Below are 21,173 nucleotides of genomic sequence, written 5' to 3'. Positions count from 1 at the left end.
TGCTCATCCTTGTAGTTGACAGGGACATTTAAGCAGAGCTTGAGAGGAAATGTCTTCCTGTGGCTTTCCGAATCAACACAGGTATATTCTTCTAAGGAAGTGCTTTGCTCTAAACGTGAACATACAGTTGGGTAAGCATCAAAGAATCTTAAGTGTTTTTTAATGGTCTGATAATGTAGGTAATAAAACTTACAGGCTCCTAGCTTGGGGATGATATCTGCTGTGTAGTTCAAAGCAGTACTTGGGTTACCGCTGTCATTCTGGTGAGTTCCTTGTTACTGGATAATGCATCCAGAGTTGACTACTTTGAATAATTCTCGCCTTTGCTAATATTAATAGTTTGTAAATGTTTATTGTGTGGTTCACAGCAGCAAAACATGGCATCTCCAGTTGCTACTGTTCTACCCTTACTCCACAGAGAATGAATCTCCTACCTCTTCTCTTCAGATTGATCAGCTCTAGGGAATGAGGCTGGTAGTAAATAGTAAGGGCTCCTGATGATAGGCACATTCTTTTTATTTTATACATATGAGTGTTTTGCCTACATGAATGTCTGTGCACCACATAAAGACACTACACACAGAGGCCAGAAGAGGGCATTGGATGTGCTGGAACTGGGTTTTCAGATAGTTGTGACTTGCTTGAGAGAGGCTGAGGCAGGAAGATCACTACAGTTAAGGATCAGCCTGAAAAGTATAAGACCATATCTCAAAATCATCATCATCATCTAATAAATTTATATAGTAGTCTGCATGTCTTAGAAAAGTATACACCATAAATATTCCTGATAAATTGTAAGTACTTTTTACTTTGTAGTTTATATCAGAACAAACATGAGCATGTGTCACTTAGGATACATTCTGAAAAGTAGGACTTAAGAGATTCCACCATTGTTGTCAAGGTTATGTATTGAGGGACTAGAGAGATAGCTTAGTACTTAAAAGCACTTGTTGCTTCTCAGAAGATCTGAATTTTATGGCCACACTGGATGGCTCACAATGCCTGTAACTCCTGTCCCAGGAGATCATCTTCTGGCCTCTGCAGGTACCTGCACACATGTGATACATTTAAACTCATGTGAGCACAGAAACATACACAAAAATAATAAATCAACTTTTTTTTTAAGAATTAATGTATCTAGCAGGACATAGGTGGTAATCCCAGCACTCTGGAGGCTGACGCAGGATAGTGAACCTTGCCTCCAAATAAATAAATAAATAAATAAATGTGTTTTCAGGTAGTGGTGGCAGCACCTTTAATCCCAGTACTCCAGAGACAAAGGCAGGTGGATCTCTGTCAGTTCGAGGCCAGCCGGGGATACCCAGAGAAACCTTGTCTTAGAAAACCAAAATAATAATAAAATAAATGTGTGTGTAGTACATACTCCACTTCTTAAACCTCCAGCACTGCACTGTGCTGCAATGGTAAGATCTCCGTTCAGTTGTAAATTCATGGGACCACCATTATCCTGTGGTTCAGTTTTGGCCAGATAATCACTATAGTACCGTAAGTACACTAAATGACTATTATTGTGGTTTAATTGCCCAACTGAAGAGAATGAGGAATGTGGTTAATATAACTTGCTCAGTTTAAGTTTGCATGAAACATTTTGGGTTGGCCTAATTAATTTTAAGGTGAGATATTTTAGTAAATCTAAAGTATAAAGCCATGCCTGGCTGGCACAAGGGTGTACTCCTGACCCTAAAGACAAGGCTGGAAGATCAGGAGTTCAAACTAATTCTTGGCAACATAGCATGTTTGAGTGAAGCCAGCCTAGGCTATTAATGAAACCCTGTCTTAAAACAAAAACAAGAACTTTAGAAAAATATATTTTAAAATTATAAATAGCTAGATCCATTCGACAGTTTTATAATGCAACCGATCTTATTAAAAATTGTGCTTTTGGGGGCTGGAGAGATGGCTCAGTGGTTAAGAGCACCTACTGCTCTTCCAGAGGTCCTGAGTTCAATTCCCAGCAACCTCATGGTGGCTCACAACCATCTGTAATGGGATATGATGCCCTCTTCTGGTATTGTATGAAGACATCAACAACAGCATACTCATATACATAAAATAAATAAATAATTTTTTTTAAAGTACTTTACCAGGCTGTGGTGGCACACACTTTTAATTCCAGTATTCAGGAGGCAGAGGACAGCCAGGGCTACACAGAGAAACTGTTTTGAACCCCCCTAAAAAATTGTACTTCAAATATATATAGCTTAAAAATTAAATTTTACTAGATTATAATAAATAATAAAACTTAATTAAGGTATAACACTATTATTATACCATTACAATATTGCAATGAACATGTAAATATGGTATTGTATTTTTTTTTTCTCTTTTTATCAAAAAAAGAGCGATCTCTACCACAGAATTTATGTCATAAGTACATAGCCTCTGGTGACATGGCAGGCAGCTGTAGGCTATATCATAATTTCTGACCTATTATGTTGTCAATATTACTTCTACAGTGGTGCTGCTGTGAACATCCTAGTTTATATTGTAGCTGTTGACTGGTATCTATGGAAGGAGATCTTGTATGTCAGTATGTGGGTTCGTATATATGGGCACAGGTAAAGACCAGAGGTTGGTGGTGTGTGTCTTCCTCAATTGCCCTTGACTTTGTCCTTTTAGACAAGGTCTCTTTTTTTGGTTTTTCAAGACAGGGTTTTTCTGTTTAGCTTTGGCTGTCCTGGAACTCACTCTGTAGACCAGGCTGGCCTTGAATTCAGAAATCCGCCTGCCTCTGCCTCCCAAGTGCTGGGATTAAAGGCGTGTGCCACCACTGCCCAGCTAAACGAGATTTCTTACTGAACCTCCAGCTCGTGGATTTGGCTTGACAGACTGGCCAGTAAGCCAGTGAGTGATCTGCCTGTCGGCACACACAGGCCAGCACTGGCAGTATACTCTTCCACACTGGCTTTTGGGAATCTTATCTCAGTTCCTCATGCTTTACAAGGCAGGCACTTTGCCAGCTAAGCCATTTTTATCTGTAAATCTTTGATTCCTGTATAGAGTACAGTTTTGCTGACATACAAATGAAGAGATCAAACTGAGTCCCTAAAAGCCTCTGTGCTTGTATTTGCACATTTTGTGTGACTTTCTATCCTTGCTGTTTTGAAGAGTACTGTTATTCTGTACCTCATTCCCATACGTAACTGAGTGTTTTTACATTTTTCCAATCAATTCATTCATGAGCCAGTACAAGCTAATTACTGTAGCTTTATGGGTTCATTCGAATGCCTGCAGGATTGTTCTTTTCTTTAAAAAGTCATTTTTATTAGTCTGTTCACATGTTAATTTAGCATTACTTATTAACTGTCCCATGACCCTGTATATTTTCATTTAAGACCTTGACACAGTCTTTTGGGAATGTTAAAATTTTCTTCATACATAAAACACACCCCTAACACTCTTTTCTTTTTTCCCCCAGGAAGGTTCTTATATCCAGCATAAAACTTTTTTCTTTGATTTAATTTCTTTAAGTAATACTTGGAAAACTTGGGATAAAGATTGTTTACTCTGCTTTATGAAGGCTACTCAAATGTAATTAATTTTTTTCCCACAGGATGAATATTCCATTTTTCCTCAGACATACTCCATAGATATTAATGGTTATATTCTTGTGTATTCTGTTACATCAATCAAAAGGTAAGACTCTAGCAGCTTGCTTGAGTTTTTACTATACATAGATCCTTTTAAAAGATTGTGCTAGAATTAATAGTAACAGAATTGGTTACTACACTCGATGTTTTCAGTGATTTTTCTTGTGAAGCAATCAGTTTATTATAGGGAATAGAGTCCTCAGTAATTTCCATCACAGTGATAGAATAAAATCCACTTTCTTACTTGATACTGCCTAGATGGTAACTGACCGTGAGCTGAGCTTTTCTGATATGTAAATGGGAATTAGCGAATTGGTTTTATGTTTTGTGTATTTTTCTATATTAATATGGAATTGAGTTATCAATATAATTTAGGGACTTGAGTTTGTTTGAATGCTTTGTCCTGTGGATTTATGAAGCAAGATCTTTGAATAATAAGGTTTCACTGACTAAAATACAGCCACTGCCTTGTTAATGAAAATTGATTCTGGTTCCTTTAAGCAACATATTTGTTACCAGGGATGGCATCTATTGTCACAAAAAGGAGTGGTCTGTTGCAGCAGACAAAACAGATGTGGCTGATATGTAAGGAGAACTCATGACGATGGAAGCAGCTTGTCTTTGAAGATTCACAGAAATACCAGTGTTGGTAGAAGTTTGATGGCTAGCTGACATCTTTTCAGTGTGTGGAATGCCAGTCTGCTACCCTGCCTGCTTTTTAATGATGTGTTACTGATGCTGAGGAGGTGGCTCTATTGATAAAGTATTTTTAACTGTCCAAGTATGAGAACCTGAGTTTGGATCCACAACACCCATGTAAAAGCCAGGCATGATAGCATGTGCCTATAATCTCTACTTCGAGATAGAAGGATCCCTGGGGCTTGAAAGCCAGCCAGTCTAGCCAGTCAGCAAGCCCTGATTCAGTTCAGTTCAGTAAGACCCTGTCTCAAAGAATCAGAGTGACTAAGGGAGGCACCTTAGGTCAACAACCATACTGCATCCCCACCTCTACACATATAAAGAAGACAGTTGTAAAACAGCCCACCACTGACTGTTCACTTAAGGGAACCCTTCTTCAGATGATTTGTTTCTCACCTTTGTAGAGAGAAATTACACACACAGTTGGTAAAGGAACTAACTTGCCCAGGGTTGCAGAGGCGTGTGTGACACTGACTGGATGCCCGCTCCACAGTCAAGGCCAGCTCTCTAGTTGAGCTTGACTACAGTGCTGGAATTATTCCGTCCTTGCTACATGTGGCTGCTAAGATCAGCTCAAATTTAACAAAATGTAAAGTTCAGTTCCTTACTGACCCTAGCTAGCTACATTCAATTGCTCAGTTAGCCTTGTGGGTTTTAGGTTCTTAATCACTGCACACTGTTGGTAACAGAAATTTGTTTCCTCCTCTGTGTGTGTCTGCCTGCCTGCCTGCCTGCCTGCATCCATGACAGGGGGCTCATACCTTGAAGTGTTGATGTGTAACTAGAAACCAGGTACTCTGGCAACTCTGAACAGACCCTTTGCTGCTAGTCCCTGCTTATACCTGAGTTAAAACAAACCTGACCAGCTCCACGATCCTGGGAAACAGTTGGAGAAATGTAGAAATAGCCTTAGGGATACCCAAGAAGATACTGTAAAATTGCACCCATCTGTGTTTTGTGTTTTAGTTTTGTTTTGTTTACTTTTTCTCTCACTAAATCATTCAGCCATTTTTTTCACTCTACTGTTTGGGACGTACATTTATTTGTTTTTTTGTTTGTTTGTTTTAAGCAGTGTCTTACTATGTAGCTCTGATACTCCTGAAACACACTGTATAGACCAGTGTAGCTTCAGACTCAACAGAGATCCACCTTCCTCTGCCTCATGAGTGCTGGGATTAAAGGCATGCTACCATGCCCATCTGATAAATGGTCTCACCATGTAGTCCTGGCTGTCCTGAAATTCATATGTAGACCAGGCTAGCCTCAAACTCATCTGCCTCGGCCTCTGCCTCCAGAGAGCTAGGCTTAAAGGCAACCACGGAAAGGAGTGGAAGGCTGCCAGGTTCTGGGCAGCTTCACAAGTAATATAGTGTGTGCTGGTTGATGCTCACACCAGGCTGAGTGAGGATGGGAATGGCTTTGTCCATTAGCCAGTGGTCAGAGGGATACAGGGTCCCGGTGTGGCCAGTTTTTAGGTTAATCTTTGTGACATGTTCAGTGATCATCTGCACATGGATAATAGTAAAAAACCAAGGGTTTGGCATCACCCAATGAATGATGGTACTTAGAAAAGGAGGGGGAGCCAGGTGGGGTGACACATGTCTCTCTAATCCCAGCACTGTGGAGATAGGGCAGACAGAACTGGCCAATCCAGCTATACCTTGAGACTGCCTTTAAAAAAAAAAAAAAAAAAAAAAAAAGGGCATTATTATTACTACTAGGGCATACCACCCCAGAAAACATGCTTCTGATTTGCATTTAAACACTCTGTTCTTTGATAGATGCAGTTTGAGGGTACAATAGTTATTGTAGTTTGTCAGCCAAGTGCTAGACTTTAGGTAAGACTTAGAGTAGTCACGGTATAGATCCCAAGTGTCACATATGAAGAGAGTTAATAATTCTTTGTTCAAGTTAAACATGATGAATCTGTGGTATATTTTTTTCCTACTGTAAATGTAACATTTTAAATTTCTCCATTAAAATGATGTTTCATGTTTTTTGTCTTGCAGTTTTGAAGTAATTAAAGTTATCCATGGAAAGTTGTTGGATATGGTGGGGAAAGTGCAGTAAGTAGCCGTCCCTCTTGTCTAGAAGTGTGTTAGCATCTCCTCAGGTGGAAAGGCTGGGTCTCACTTACTCTCTCATGTTCTCTCCTCATAGGATACCTATTATGTTGGTCGGAAATAAGAAAGACCTGCATATGGAAAGGTATGTAGCTCTTAAGTCCAAGAAGATTTAGTCACCAAAATGCCATAAATTTTGTTCTCGTGGTTGCCATTATGTACAGCAGAAGCAATATGCAGTGTAAATGCCACACTTGTTTAGAACAAGGAGCAAACTGGGAAATTCTCTTGGGGTTAGTTACCATGACAGGTATTACTCAGTTTTCACGTAGGAACACCATGTCCAGAGAGCTGAGAATAGCTTGGCTGCTTGATGCTCAGGTCAGCTATGGCCCTGAGTTGCCTAAAACCTGGCTGTGACCCGCAGGTGGAGGCTGACACTGAGTGGTAGAGAGCAGTCACGGTTCTGAACTTGCAAGGCTTGTCCATCCTGTTACAGCCATGCTCCTGCATTGCTTCCTGATAACGTAGAGTACATGGTTTCGCTTGTAGGAACGCTGTTTGCTAAATAAGTCATAGCTTTTTAAATGACAGAACAAAGAATCAGAACTTTGTTTTCCCTTTAGGGTGATCAGTTATGAAGAAGGAAAGGCTTTGGCAGAATCTTGGAATGCAGCTTTTTTGGAATCTTCTGCTAAAGAAAATCAGGTATGCAGTTTCTAAAGTTAACTTTATGTCATTCTCGTTAGCTACAAGCATACATTCATTCAGTCGGCATGACCTGTCATTTTTAATCCTGCTTATTTAACTTTTATTTAACCTTCTGCCATTTCTGACATCAACTTTGGAGTGTTTTAGAAAGATACTAATAATTTCTAAGTTTTATAAATACTCTGCTCTGGTAGGCCTAGAAGAGCGTTTTTGTTGTTGGTTTGTTTGTTTGTTTGTTTTGTTTTGTTTTTTGTTTTTCGAGACAGGGTTTCTCTGTGTAGCCCTGGCTGTCCTGGAACTCACTCTGTAGACCAGGCTGGCCTCGAACTCAGAAATCCACCTGCCTCTGCCTCCCAAGTGCTGAGATCAAAGGCGTGCGCTACCACTGCCTGGTGAAGGGCATATTTTTTTGAGAGCATATTTGCTCCTGTGGCTGTGTCCATAGGTGGGAACAGAAATAAGACGCAGACAAGGAGACTTAACTATATGACTAGGTTCCTTTTCAGTACAAAGTGGGTCAGATGCATGGTTTTGGTTTTTATAAATGATCTCTTTTATTGTAAGTAATACACCAGCCTAGCGTTGGCTCATTTGCACAATCCACAGTTCAGACACAGACACAGAGCTAGGTGAGTGGGAGGGGCAGGAAGGTGGGCAGCATGCACCTGACCCAGGCCTGCCTCACCCTTCCATGTGGACTTGGTAAAGGCAGATGAACCTGTAGAATGACAAATAGATGGGGTATAGCATCTTTGCACAGCAGGCAGAGGGCTGTTAGGAGACTGTCCTGCAGAACAAGTAGACAGCTTGGTCCTGAGGATGCTGAGCCAGCATGTCCACAGTTTTTGGCACAAAGGAGGGTATTTTTTCCTTTGGAGTGCAGGATTTGTCGGCTTACTTTTAAATTCATTTTAGAAACCTTCCCTATGAGGTAGGACACCCAAGGGGACCGAGGGCAGGGAGCTGGCTCTTTAAGTGTTTGACTCTGTGACAAGCAGAGTCATCTGACAACTTGTCAGCCCACCAAGCTCTGTTTTTCTCTTGGGATTCCATGGTTATTTTAATGCAGAAATTATTAAGTGTTATTTTGTTCCCAGTTTCAGCCCTCTGGCTGTCCCTTTAAGGGGTGTATCATCTCTGTACTAGAGAGCTTCACTGAACTGCTTTTTATCCATAGCTTCAGTTTAAACTTGTTCTTTTGCCCAGACCTGTGGCATCCACACTGCTCTGATTCCTCCATCTGCTTACTTCCTTCCCCTTCTGCCTGACCTTCCTTGGGCTGCAGACCACACCCATGTTAGCCTCCTCTGGAGCATGCTCAAGTCCTTAGCATGTGGCAGTCTGTGCTCTCTCTGCTTTCCAGTCACTGCACACAGACATCTGCTTCTTTAAGCACAGGGAAGACATCACTTAAACTTAAAATGTCCTGCCCCCGTTGTCTCCTTGCAGCCTCTGGTAGTAGTTCCATAGTATTTAAGGTTCATTGTGAGGCCTGTTTGATCCACCACTAAGATGGCTTTACCATCTTAGGAAAAGTCCAGGCTCACAGGGTAGGTAGATGAACTTATCAAGGCCAACGAACCAATAGTCTGCCCAACCCTTTCTGCGCTGCTCTGCCTTTCCCATGAGGAAATTCCTCAGCCTCAAGGTCTACACTCAGGTTTCACTCCTCCAGGGCCCCTCCTTGATGCATCCCGCTGAAGTGAATGGTCCTGTCTTCCCTCTCAAGCACTCAGTGATATCTGAGGTGGGCTCACCAACCTTTATGCCCTCCTGTTGATCTGTCCATTTCCAGCTCAGATGTCAGGGTCCTCTGTCTGAATCAGCTCAGCCAGAGACGTCAGATAGCAGGAGAGGAGAGGAGACGAGCACTGATGGCGCCTGCACTGTTAACTGAACTAGATATTATTGCTTGTCTCCTCTGTTCTCAAAAGGATCTGTTGGACTATCTCATTTTAGAAATAAGAAAATAAAATCTAAACTTATGGTATACACAGTAGAAGCAGGTAAACTAAGCTGGTGGCCTTAGTCTTTCAAGAGTAAGCACTGTCCTGGCTTGTAGGTGATAGACTTAATCACTGAGCCGGATGGAAGCAGAGGGTGTGAGTGGGTGTGGTGGTGAGCATGGCATTCTCTTGTGAAGGCAGCTTCTGTTTTCCCGTGAATTATAGAACAAGTGAGTACCATGAGCCAGAGTCAGTGAGATGGGAGGGCCGAGGCTCACGGGGGCCTCTCTGGTGAGGGGAGCTAGAGGACTGCAGCTAGGGAAGCTGACCCAGACGAGGATCCCTGGCTGAGCAGTGCTGACATGCTGATGATGATGCTGAGTAAGTAGGTTCAGTACCGTGAGACCAAAAGCTGACCTAGAGAAGAGAAAAGTGGTTAGCCTTAGGACAGGAGGATTGTCAAAGGAGTCAGACACAGCTCTGTCAGATAAAAAACTGTGGTGGGACACGTAAGATAGACACTAGAGTGAGTTGACTCCTGATTATGAGGTGGCCTGAGCCAGGTCCTGCCTCTAAAAACAATAGCTTTTAGTTTCCATGATCATAGTTCTTTGTTAGTTTGTCTGTTTGTTTTTTCGAGACAGGGTTTCTCTGTGTAGCCCTGGCTGTCCTGGAACTCACTCTGTAGACCAGACTGTCTTGGAACTCAGAAATCCGCCCGCCTCTCCCTCTGCCTCCCAAGTGCTGGGATTAAAGGCGTGTGCCACCACTACCTGGTAATAGTTCTTGTATTTAAAGGACAGAGGCTGACAGTTCTCATCACCTTTCAGAAAAAGGAGATCTTTCTAAAGTTGCCAGAGGAGTTTGACTACAGGACTAAGATTGGGGTGACAGTCACTAAAGAAGAGACCAGGACTTGGAGGACTTGGCTAGCCAGGCTTGTAATTGGTGGCATGGTGCACAGGAGGACTAGCAGTGGGTGATGGGGGGCTTGCAGCATCTTTAGAAGCAGCCCAGAGAAACAGAGAACATAGACAAACTGGAACTTTGGGGACACAGAGAGAAGGGTGGGTCTGCAGGAGCAGGAAGGACAAGAAGAGCACCCCCTGTTGGAGGCCTGGGGTACCAGAGGTTCTAAGAGAAGAGAACCTTTTAGATGCTGCAGGGAGCACAAGGAAAATGAAGCCAGAGTAGAACCAGGCCCGAAATATCCAGAGAGCATCATGAGAGAGTATAGGGCAGAGCAGAGTGCAACTAGTTGCTGTGACAAAGCCGTGGGGATTATGGGGCTTCTAGGAGCCTTCCAGCCCCCATATGGCCCTGAAGAACAGATGGGTGCCTGCCCTCCTCAGTCTTGTTGATCACGAACAGTTAGCTACCAGAGTCTTCTGAGAACTAATCCTGTCACTGTTCTTAACTTCTCTGCAGACTGCTGTTGATGTTTTTAAAAGGATAATTTTGGAAGCAGAAAAGATTGACGGAGCAGCTTCACAAGGAAAGTCTTCGTGCTCGGTCATGTGACGACTCTGCTGCAGAGCCTGCGGATACTGGGAGTATATTCCACCTGAGGAAGCAAACTGCCCATCAACCTTGAAGATAAAACTATGCTTCTGTTTTCTTCTGTTAACCTGAAAGATGTCATTTGGGTCAGAGGTCCTCCCCTTTCAGATTATGTTAACGTCTGACTCTGTCCAAATGAGTTCACTTCCATTTTCAAATTTTAAACAATCATATTTTCAATTTATATATTGTATTTCTTAATATTATGACCAAGAATTTTATCGGCATTAATTTTTCAGTGTAGTTTGTTGTTTAAAATAATGTAATCATCAAAATGATACACATGTTACACTACTATTAACTAGGCTTCAATATATCAGTGTTTATTTCATTGTGTTAAATGTATACTTGTAAATAAAATAGCTGCAAACCTTAATCGCTTGTACTGCTTGCTGTGGATTTTACACCAGTCACCATGGTGGGATGGGGCAGGTGGTGCATGTCGTTTGTTTTTGGTTTTGTTTTGTTTGCTTTTTTCGAGCAAAACTGTTACAGTTTCTCTGTAACAGGACTGGCTGTCCTGGAACTCACTCTGTAGACCAGGCTGTCCTGGAACTCAAGAAGAGATCCGCCTGCCTCTAAAGTTCTGGGATTGAAGGCATGTGCCACCGCTGCCTGGATAGACAGTATTCCCTGATCCTGTTAACCCCAGCTCTTTTCCCCACTTGGCCCCAGACCCCTGTTATACCTCCATGTTCTCTCCCACGTTGCAGTGTCAGCTCATCTTGTTGTCATTACCTTCTATGGTAACTGTAGCTGCATTGAGTTTGTGAGTGCTGCGGCCGTGTCCCGCCTAGTAGACAGTGTCTCACAGGACTCCATCCTCCAGTTCCTGTGTTCTTCCCCCTTTCCCACTGTTTTCCCTGAGCCTTTGCAGGGAAGGTGAGCTTGCTTTGTAAATGGAGCCCCTTCCCGGTTACAATTTCACAAAGTCATTTCTAATACCAAGCAATTGCCACAGCCAACGTAATGAAGCACGTATCTTTCAAAGGGTGATGACCAGGCCTATGGGCGCTGCCCCAGGAGTGAGAGATGATAGATTCCTTCCTCTTCCATCTACCATCGTGCCTAGTAAATATTGTCACAAATGAGCTGTCTTGCAGGGACTGGGGAGATAACTCAGTTGAGAAAGTGTTTGCAAACATCAGGACCTAAGATCAGAGTCCCAGTATTTAAAAAAAGCCCTTACTGGGTGGGGGTGAGACATGAGGTTTCCTGGAGCTTGCTGTCAGCCACTCTAGCTAAACTGGGCAGCTCTACATATTGTGTCATAAAAGGTAATGTTTATCTTGGTGGCACATGAAAGTAATCTTAGATTCATTGAGCTACAGGAAGCACAAATGTAAAACTAAGTTTATGTTTAAAAGTATTTCACAGCTCAGAATTGAATCTCAAAGTACAAGTAAAATCCCATTACAAGGTAAGATTTACATGGAATCTTGCTAAAGCAGCCATCTGCTCTGCATTCCCCAGTCTGGCATTTCTTCACTGGCTACCTCCATAGGTTTTCCTAAAAGATGGTACTAGCCTCGTGGTCCCAGGCACCTCTGTGTTTCCTGCTTTCTCTCCCGCCACGTTCCACGCATCCAGCTGCTGTATTTGAGTCTTAGGGTTTCCTGGTGTCTTCCAGTGACTTGGCCCACTAGTCTTGCCTGTCCCGTTAAGCCTCTCTCTGGGCCCTTCTTCTGCCTTCATTTTATGCACTCATAGCTTTAACTGGGATGCCTTTGAGGGAGGATCAGATCTGAGGTGGAGGAAGTAAAGAGAGAAGAAAATAATTTTTTAAATAAATGTATAAACTCTTCTGCCTGATAAGTTTTCTGTCCTCACTTTATCCTCGGGCTCCAGCTTTATCTACTTGGGATTTTCTCATGGGTGTTTCTGGCGGGGGGGTGGGGGTGGGGGTCCTTTTTTGGGTGTCTTGCCATGCAACCCAGGCTGGTTTCAAACTCATTGTACCACAGTCTCCTGAGTTCTGGTACAGCAGGTATCTGTCATCATACCCACCACTCCAACATGTAATTACTGATTTTACTCAAAAATGTGGTCTGCCTCTAGGATTTCAGCTTATCCACAGCTGATTGACTAGCATATGTTCCAGCCTCTGTCCCCTGCTCTCCCGCACAGCCCACCTGTGTCCCCCTCTTCTCTGTTACAGCCCAGCCAGATCTACATTTGCACACCCTCCAACTTAAGATACCTCAGCCAGTGCCATCGTGGATAAAACAGACTTCCTCCATCGCTTAAATCCTTCCCCAGCAATTATGCTAAATCCAGACTAAGTGCCACCAAGGTCAAGTGTGGTTCTGCTGATGCCTCCAAGTCCTGAGCTCATCCGCCACTGGTGTGGTCTGTTCTAGAACAGGAGAATCAGGCCTGTAACCTGTGTCTGCCCTTCCCTCAGCCGACAGTGTCATCTCTTCTAGAGGCTTTCACACTGACCTGAAGCAACCTTGGTGTGCTCAAGCCCTGGTGCTCCATCAGGGTCCTGGGCTCTTGAAAGTATGTGACTTGTTACCACACTGCAGGGTCCCCGGTTTCTCCCCAAATGTTACACTTGGAGCTGTGAAGCAGACACTGAATTGCTTCAAGTTCCTATGATTTGATTTGATTTTTAGTTCTGCTTACCCCGAGAATTTACATCTTAATTCTTAACACTCCTACTCAGAAATCCAAGTTGATCTCAATAGCTAATAAAAGCAAGCCGGTGTGTGTGTGACAACTCCATTCACTTGCCTTGTTTCTGCCGCTACTGCCATGAAATGACACTTTCATATGCTGAATGCCTTTACCAGATTTGTAACTGCTCATTAAAAATACGAGAAATGAAAGCCGGATGTGTTAGCGCACACCTTTAGTCCCAGCGCTCAGGAGGCAGAGATAGGCAGATCCCTGAGTTTAAGGCCAGCCTGGTCTATAGAGTGAGTTCCAAGACAGCCAGGGTTACACAGAGAAACCCTGTCTCGGAGAAGAACAAGACTAAACTATGGGAGTGGGACCAGAAGCATTGGATATCCTGGAGATAGTTATAGTAGGTCTGAGTGCTGGGACTTAAAACGTGTGTCCTTTGCAAAAGCAATACATGCTCTTAACTGCTGAGCCATCTCTCCAGCCCCCTTTGACCTCTGTCTCATACCTTTACAGATACCCTTTGGTTCTTCATGTAGATTAGTTTCTGTCTTTGTGTCAGCCTATAAGGTACTTTAATATTTCCTATAGATACAATAGATTATAATGTGTATTTTATAATATAATTATATATAACATGATAATATGTCCTCTGGTGGTTTCTTGAGCTGTTCCTGTGGAGCAGTTTTCACTTCTCCAGGGTACTCTTATTCGCTCACAGACTGGAGTCCTCCTGGCAGCATTTGGCTAGCCTTCTTAATGCTTTGCAAATAGCTGGAGATGCCTTGCTCCTTTCAGAGTTCTAGGAAGGTTACCTTCTTGCCAGCCTTCTCCTTGGGTGCTGAGACCAGTCATGGCCAATGGCAACCCACCTGTGGTATGTATACACACATCTCTGGCCTGCCTCCTACGTGTTCTGGGAATTCCACCTGCTGTGGCAGTTAGACACCCTGCCATTTGTGCACGGTATGGCAATGCCAGGCCTTCAGTTATTGGTTCCTCTCCTCTCACAAGTGGAAAGGTTTCTTCACCCTTGGTGGCACTGCCATGTGTGATACAGAATCAGAATGCAGCACTGGTGATCCGGAATTATGCAAGGGACCCAGAATATGCTGCTTCTAATCTTGAAGAGTACTCCTCCCACCCCTTCCAAAAAAAAAAAAAAAAATCTGTAGTCCCTGTGGGCCTGAGAAAGAAGTGCCTCAACCCAAACTGTTTCCAGAGGAGCAGGCTGTTTGTTGTGCACCTTTGAGGCCAGAATGCCTTCCACAGCATTCCTCAGAAAATTCCTCAGATAGCTCCTTTCCATTCCTAAAGGGGAAAGTTTTGGATGAAGTTAAATGATGTTCTTGCACTCCTCCCCGCTGCCTCCCACTTTTGACAACGTACTGGAAGGCAACAGCATAGCTGAGTTAGCTCTGATGTGAACCAGGTTGAAAGAAGCCCAGGGCTCCTTATTGACAGAGGAGAGGCTGGTAGTTCAGAGAAGTCAATGGGCAGCTGGCAGGGAACTCCTCTCTTAGCCCATAATTTTTTACTGAAACATGTTTAAACACAGCAAGCCCGGTATCCTCAGTTTAGGACTAAGTAAGATTCTGAGTACCCTAATTCTGCACCTAGGCAACTCCTCTGGGCTCTGCTTTCTCCATAAAACTTTGCTGGGGATTGTATCAAGGCTGCAAGTGGGACTTGAGAGGTAGCTCAGAGGTTAAGAGCACTGTCTGCTCTTCTAAAGGACCAGTGTTCAGTTCCCAGCACCCACATGACAGCTTACAATTGTAACTCCAGTTCCCAGGGATCCAGACCCACGGGTGTGATACCCTCACACCAATGCACATAAAATTAAATATTTTTTTTAAAGTCTGCAAGCTTGGATGTTTCCAGAGCCAGACAAACACATTCATAGTTCATAGGTGGCTGTTGACAGCCACCCTAAGGGCTCATCAGAACTCAGTCCTCACTACTTGGCAAAGCTTCCTGCTTCCCTAGCAGCCACTAGCATGGTGGGTAGCCTCAGACTTCCTTCCTTCAGCAATGTGAGCTCGCCCCCAAGTTCCACATCCATCCAGGCAGGGTGGACTCACAAATGGCCTCTCCACACAGGCTTACAAAGGGTGAGAAAAATTCTTCATACCAGTTTGACCTGTGGCATTAGCAGCACTGGACTCTGCTGCCATTATAATAAAAATGCAAGTCTGTCATGATTCATTCATCAGGAGACCTGCTGCTCAATGTCCCATGTCACACTAGCTGGCCCTACTAGTTCCTTTGCTCATCCTCTATCTCTACCTTGTTGTTCAGCGATGGGATCATAAAACAAGCCCAAAGAGGGCTTTTCAGTACAACTCACAAAACAATTTTCTTCTTATTTTCTTCTTATTTCCTTCTTCTTCTTCTTCTTCTTCTTCTTCTTCTTCTTCTTCTTCTTCTTCTTCTCCTCTTCTTCCTCCTACTCCTCCTACTCCTCTTCTTCCTCTTCCTCCTTCTCCTTGTCATCTGTCTTATCCATTTCCTCTTTCTCCTCGTCCTCCTCCTCCTCTTCTTCCTCCTCCTCTTCTTCTTCTTCCACTTCTTCTCTTCCTCCTCCTCCTCCTACTCGTCCTTCTTATCCTCCTCTTTCTTTTTCCTCCTTTTTTGTTTTTTTACCTGAGACAGGGATTCCCTCGATAGCCATGACTGTCATGGGACAAATTTTGTTGGCCAGGTTTGCCTTGAACTTAGAGATCCACCTACCTATGCCTCCCAAGTGCTGGGATTAAAGATGTGTGCCACCATTGACCAACTCAAATTACTACTTCTTACAAGTGACTTGAATAATGTGTGATAGCAATATCAAGTATGCTTGAATGTCTGGTTATTAGAAGAGGAAAATACAATTAAACAGGAGTCTTGTCATTTTCCAGAAGACATTTTAAGTACAATACTTAGGGACATATAGAACACATTGTAAAATAGTATAAAAAGTTATCATTGTGGCCAAGCGAGTTGCAAACTATACAGAAGTCTTAGACCTTGGGATTTACACAAAGACATTCATCAACAGGTCACAGCGATGTTCTCATTTGTAGTGACAGGAAAGCCAACATTTCTCCAGAGAGTTCTTCTGTAGATGATCCTGAAATTTAGATTACTTGCACTATTTTCAGGATATAACTCTACAGGTTTTCTCCAGAAGTAGAGGTCAGGTAGTCTGAGCACTCTGTTCTACTCCTTGAATTAAACCTAGCACCTCTGGTCATCTCTGCCTTCCTTTCCTGTCCTCCTTAATTCAGTCTTATTCTTTGGTTTTCTTGGAGAAGGCTACTCATGGTGAGCACATTCTAAGTGAATTTTGACAGCACGGATATTGAAACCTACTGACATAGACCTTTCCTTTATTGCACCACACGCTCTGTTCTCCAACAATCCATGTACCGAAGACAAGCTGAGTGTAAGTCAATCTCTGGCATACTTGGAAACTTTCCTGAAATCCAGGCTCTGACATTTAAACCTTGTCAATCTGACCCATTCTATCACACTATGTTCCTCTTCAATTTACTACAAGAGATTCCTGTGTATTTTCTTTCACCATAGAATTTTTTCTGTTTCTTTCAACACTTCTAATCTTCTTTGCAAAATATTCATGAACCTTTTCTTTTTTAAAAAAAAACATTGATTTATTCTTTATTGCGAAGATTTATGACAAATTACTTAAAAGCTAACATTTAGTCCCCACTTAATTGCTTGTTCCATTTCACTCTAAGCATATTGAAGTCAAGTATGTGAAAATAGCTGTTGATGCTCAAATCTGGTGTGGTTGTGTTAACTTTAAGTGTCATAGAAACTTCATGAGGGCCGGGTGGTAGTGGTACACACCTTTAATCCCAGTACTTGGGAGGCAGAGGCAGGCGGATTGAGGCCAGCCTGGTCTACCCCGAGTGAGTTCCAGGACAGCCAGGGCTACACAGAGAAACTCTGTCTTGAAAAACAAAACAAAAAACAAAAAAAAAAAAAAAAAAGAAAGAAACTTCATGAGGATAAACTCATGAACCTTTTCAAAACCTTGATCTCCTGAACCCCCAATAAATGTTTCAGTTTTCCTTCACATTTAGCAAAGTTTTGCTGAGCCTGAAGATGTTAGCACTTGTGGGTTATCTGCCTGAATTGACAGAAGCCAAGGGACTGACTATCTGTATTTTTTCTCAGTGAGATGATGTTACTTTCATGTCAGCCATAATATATTTCCATTCAGCATATAGTTGAATGAAAACTATGGTGTTCAATGTGTTTTTCTTAAAGATGTTTACCTTCCTGCTTTAGTTGGCTAAAGTGTTGAAGAAAACTGTAAGGGTTAGAGGACCATAACTGGCGTTATAGAGCTTTCTGGTCCACATAGTCTAAGGAGATAGAGACGTGGAAGGTGACAGATCAAATATGTTTTAATGATAAAAACAAGGGTGGCCCTAGAAGATAAGGCTTAAATTCCGTAAATAGGAGATGAAACAATATCAGTAATTCTCACTCAATATAAAACATATTTTTTTATCCCTTTGTGATATTCTATATGCCTTTGGTGCTATTTTGTAATGGGTAACATTGAATATGCAGATACTAGATATACGCATGCTTTTATATCATGAAGTATATACACAGCGCAGTTAAATGTAATACAGAATAGAATATATAATACAAAGTTTATATGCATTCTAAAACTATGAAGCATATCATTTACATTAAAATCGAAAGAATTGGTGAGATCCAGGAAAAACTTGTGAAATAGGATGATCAGATAATGTCTATTAAAATTTTTACACAACTCTTTCCTTTTCATGGGCTGACACTTCCTACATATTCTTAGAAGAGCTGAAGAAAATGGCATCATGATAGCTTTCCTAATATTATTACCACCTTTGCTTTCTACAAAGTATGATAAATGAAAAGAAGCATTTGCCCTAAATTTTATTAAAACAAGCAGGCTTTGATTTTCTAGGGATTTTTCAGATATAAATTAGTTTCCCTATAAAGTTCCTGATAAAATTTCTGGTAGAGATTGTTAATACAGTAAATTATACATTTGTGCATATATGATGATGTTTTGGTATCTTTTCTAAACACGCTGTGGCTGTGAACAAGCTGTCCTGCCTGTTGGTACACAATTCTGAGAGCTAGAAAAAGAGCCTGGAATGGAATGTATTTAATTTGCAACTTGACCACTCCAAATATACATCCTCTCTCTAACCTTGAACACCCAATAGAGGTCAATATTATTTTGTCTTAATTATTCCAGGACAATATTCCAAAAACTAGGACCCCGTCTTGGAATTAGAGTCTTCAGAAATCAATGTAGTCAACTGTAACTATTTGTTCTACCCTGCCTTGTCATTCCTGTGAAAATCCATATAAAGCCCTGCACTTAAATCCCTCTGTTTGACTTTGTGGTGGTTGCAAAGGTATCTTCTCTCATTCTTCGAGAGAACACTGTACCCACCTAGAACAGTGAAAGGTAGCGTGAGTGCAGCGTGCTGCACCATGACTAGCACAGCTCTGACGTCATGCATTGCGTTCCCTTCCACAGAGAACATTACGCTGCTTGACTTGGGTCTCGTGACCACCAGTCCTAAACGTGTTGGGCCTTGACAGGCAGCTGTAAGCTGCCATGAACTATTTCCTCCTGGACTCATGTATATGTACTGTGTTGTTGCCTGAATGCTTTTTAGACCTTATTAGACCACGGTTATTAGAAGGCGGGTGTTGAAACAGTCTGCATCCAGTTTTGAATATGAAAATCTTAGCAGCATACTGAGATCTGTAATCGGTAAATTATCAGAATGTTATGGGACCAGTGAGCAGTGGACAAGGGCACTGTCTGCTGAGCCTAGCCACAAGAGTGAGAGAACTGATCCTTCTCCTTGGCTTCTGACCTCAATGTACACTCCCACATACACACAGTCTCATAGATAACAAAATGTTTTCTTTCTTTTCTGAGACAGGGTCTTGCTATATAGGCCTGGCTAGCTTAGAGGAGTCTAGCCTGGAACTCACAGCTATCTTCCTGCCTCTGCTGCCCAAGTAGTGGAATTAAAGGTATGCACCACTGTGTCTTATGTTTAATTTTTTTTCTAATATAGATTCAGACTGTAATTAACGGAACCAGGGGTGTAGCTCAGTGGTGAATCACATGCCTATCACGCACGAAGCCCCAAGCTTCATCGCCTGCTCCACTAAAAATACAAAGTATATAGGCCACTACTTGATAGTATTGTATAATTTCAAATTAAAAACAATTACTAAAATCTTGTTAAATATTACTTTTTGGTTTTTCTAACAGAATCTCATAGCACTATACAAAACAGATTGGTCTTCCACTGCTATTCTATGATAGATATTTAAGTAGTTTTTCTGTAGTGTGTGTGTAGGAAACATCCACACACGTTCCCTCTCTTGTCAGTACATTTGCTGACTGCTCTGGCAAAGATGCTGTGTTCAATAATGTTAGAGTTAGGAACAGATTAAAGCACTGGCCTGGCCTTGAAAGAACTCAAGTCTTTCTTGTTCACTGCTCTATGCTACCTGAAGAGCAGAAAAAAAATGATAACCTTGTCAAACATGCCCATTCTGTGTCAAGAAAAATAATTGGTTGAAGTTCAAAGTATTTGTTTGGAAAGTAGTTACTTTTTAATTTATTTTTTTTGTTTGTTTTGCTTTCCTTCTTTTGGTAGGTAGAAGTTGAGTTGGATAAAAGTAGCCTGTTTCTGTTTCGTTTTCAAATTTTATATTGCCTTCTATTTTAAATTTAACACAATCAATTGTACTTTGCTATTAACTGCTGTATTTGATGACTGAATAATTTTGTTCTTTCAGGGCTAGAAATAAATTTTCATTTCCATTTTTAAAAAAAATCCCTCTGTTTATTTCTGCTTGCCGAGTAACTTGTGGCTATGATGTCATCTTTAGTATGGCATGACTCATGTCTTTACGAGTGTGTTGACTTGTGTTTCCCTAAACTTGTACTGTCTTATCCTGTGGGTATATCTTGCCGGACATTTCATAAATACCGAACATTAAATTAGCTTAGAAGAGTATTCTACCAGCTTCGGAAGCAGGAGGGAGAGCAAGTCTAGCAGAGGTACCCATTCCATTCCCAGTTTGCTCCGTAGCTGGTGATTGGAAGACACTCTGCAACATCACCCAAAGCCTGAGACTCGCAGTCCCACCTCCCAGTTTCTTTACTAACGTAGGTCTGACTTTTGTAAAAGGCATCATGGCTGCCCTCCCGCCTCTGGTGAAGCCCGAGATCGTCAAAAAGAGGACCAAGAAGTTCATCAGGCACCAGTCAGACCGATATGTGAAAATTAAGTGTAACTGGCGGAAACCCAGAGGCATTGACAACAGGGTTCGGAGAAAATTCAAGGGCCAGATCTTGATGCCCAACATTGGTTATGGGAGCAACAAGAAAACCAAGCACATGCTTCCTAGCGGCTTCCAGAAGTTTCTGGTCCACAACATTAAGGAGCTGGAAGTGCTGTTGATGTGCAACAAATCTTACTGTGCTGAGATTGCTCACAATGTGTCTTCTAAGAACCGAAAAGCCATCGTAGAAAGAGCAGCACAGCTGGCCGTCAGAGTCACCAATCCCAACGCCAGGCTACGCCGCGAAGAAAATGAATAGATGGCTTGCATGCATGTTTTGTGTTTAAATAAAACCACAAAAACTGAAAAAAAATTAGCTTAGAAGTTGAAGGAATTTCGAGACTGTAGTCCAATTTCTAATAAGTAAACTAATTACATCCCATCTGTCTGTCTGCCTGACTCTCTCAATTTGTCTCTCTCAAACTTGTTCTCTACTTCTATATCTATAACATCTATATCTATATGTGTATTTCTATATTTCAATTTCCGTCTACCGATGTTTATGTTTTTCTATCATCATCTGTCTATGTTCTATCTATCTATATCTTAATCAATTTCTCTCTTGA

General features: G+C 42.0%; 1 protein-coding gene and 1 pseudogene across 1 annotated transcript in view; both read left to right on the top strand.

Moving 5' to 3' along the window:
• Rheb (Ras homolog, mTORC1 binding) overlaps nucleotides 1–10,966 on the top strand; it is a 42,236-nt gene extending 31,270 nt beyond the window's left edge. The window contains exons 4-8 of the mRNA XM_028774691.1: nucleotides 3,575–3,657; nucleotides 6,320–6,376; nucleotides 6,471–6,518; nucleotides 7,000–7,081; nucleotides 10,459–10,966. Coding sequence (XP_028630524.1) covers nucleotides 3,575–3,657; nucleotides 6,320–6,376; nucleotides 6,471–6,518; nucleotides 7,000–7,081; nucleotides 10,459–10,551 — 363 coding nt within the window. The 3' untranslated portion in view covers nucleotides 10,552–10,966. The remainder of the gene's footprint in view (nucleotides 1–3,574; nucleotides 3,658–6,319; nucleotides 6,377–6,470; nucleotides 6,519–6,999; nucleotides 7,082–10,458) is intronic.
• Nucleotides 10,967–20,458: 9,492 nt separating this feature from the next.
• Nucleotides 20,459–20,866, top strand: LOC114627107 (annotated as a pseudogene).
• The last annotated feature ends 307 nt before the right edge of the window (nucleotides 20,867–21,173 follow it).

The sequence above is a fragment of the Grammomys surdaster genome, unplaced genomic scaffold (assembly GCF_004785775.1).
Source record: "Grammomys surdaster isolate TR1022 unplaced genomic scaffold, NIH_TR_1.0 242, whole genome shotgun sequence".
Classification (NCBI taxonomy): Eukaryota; Metazoa; Chordata; class Mammalia; order Rodentia; family Muridae; genus Grammomys; species Grammomys surdaster.
This window is presented reverse-complemented; position numbering and strand designations above follow the sequence as displayed.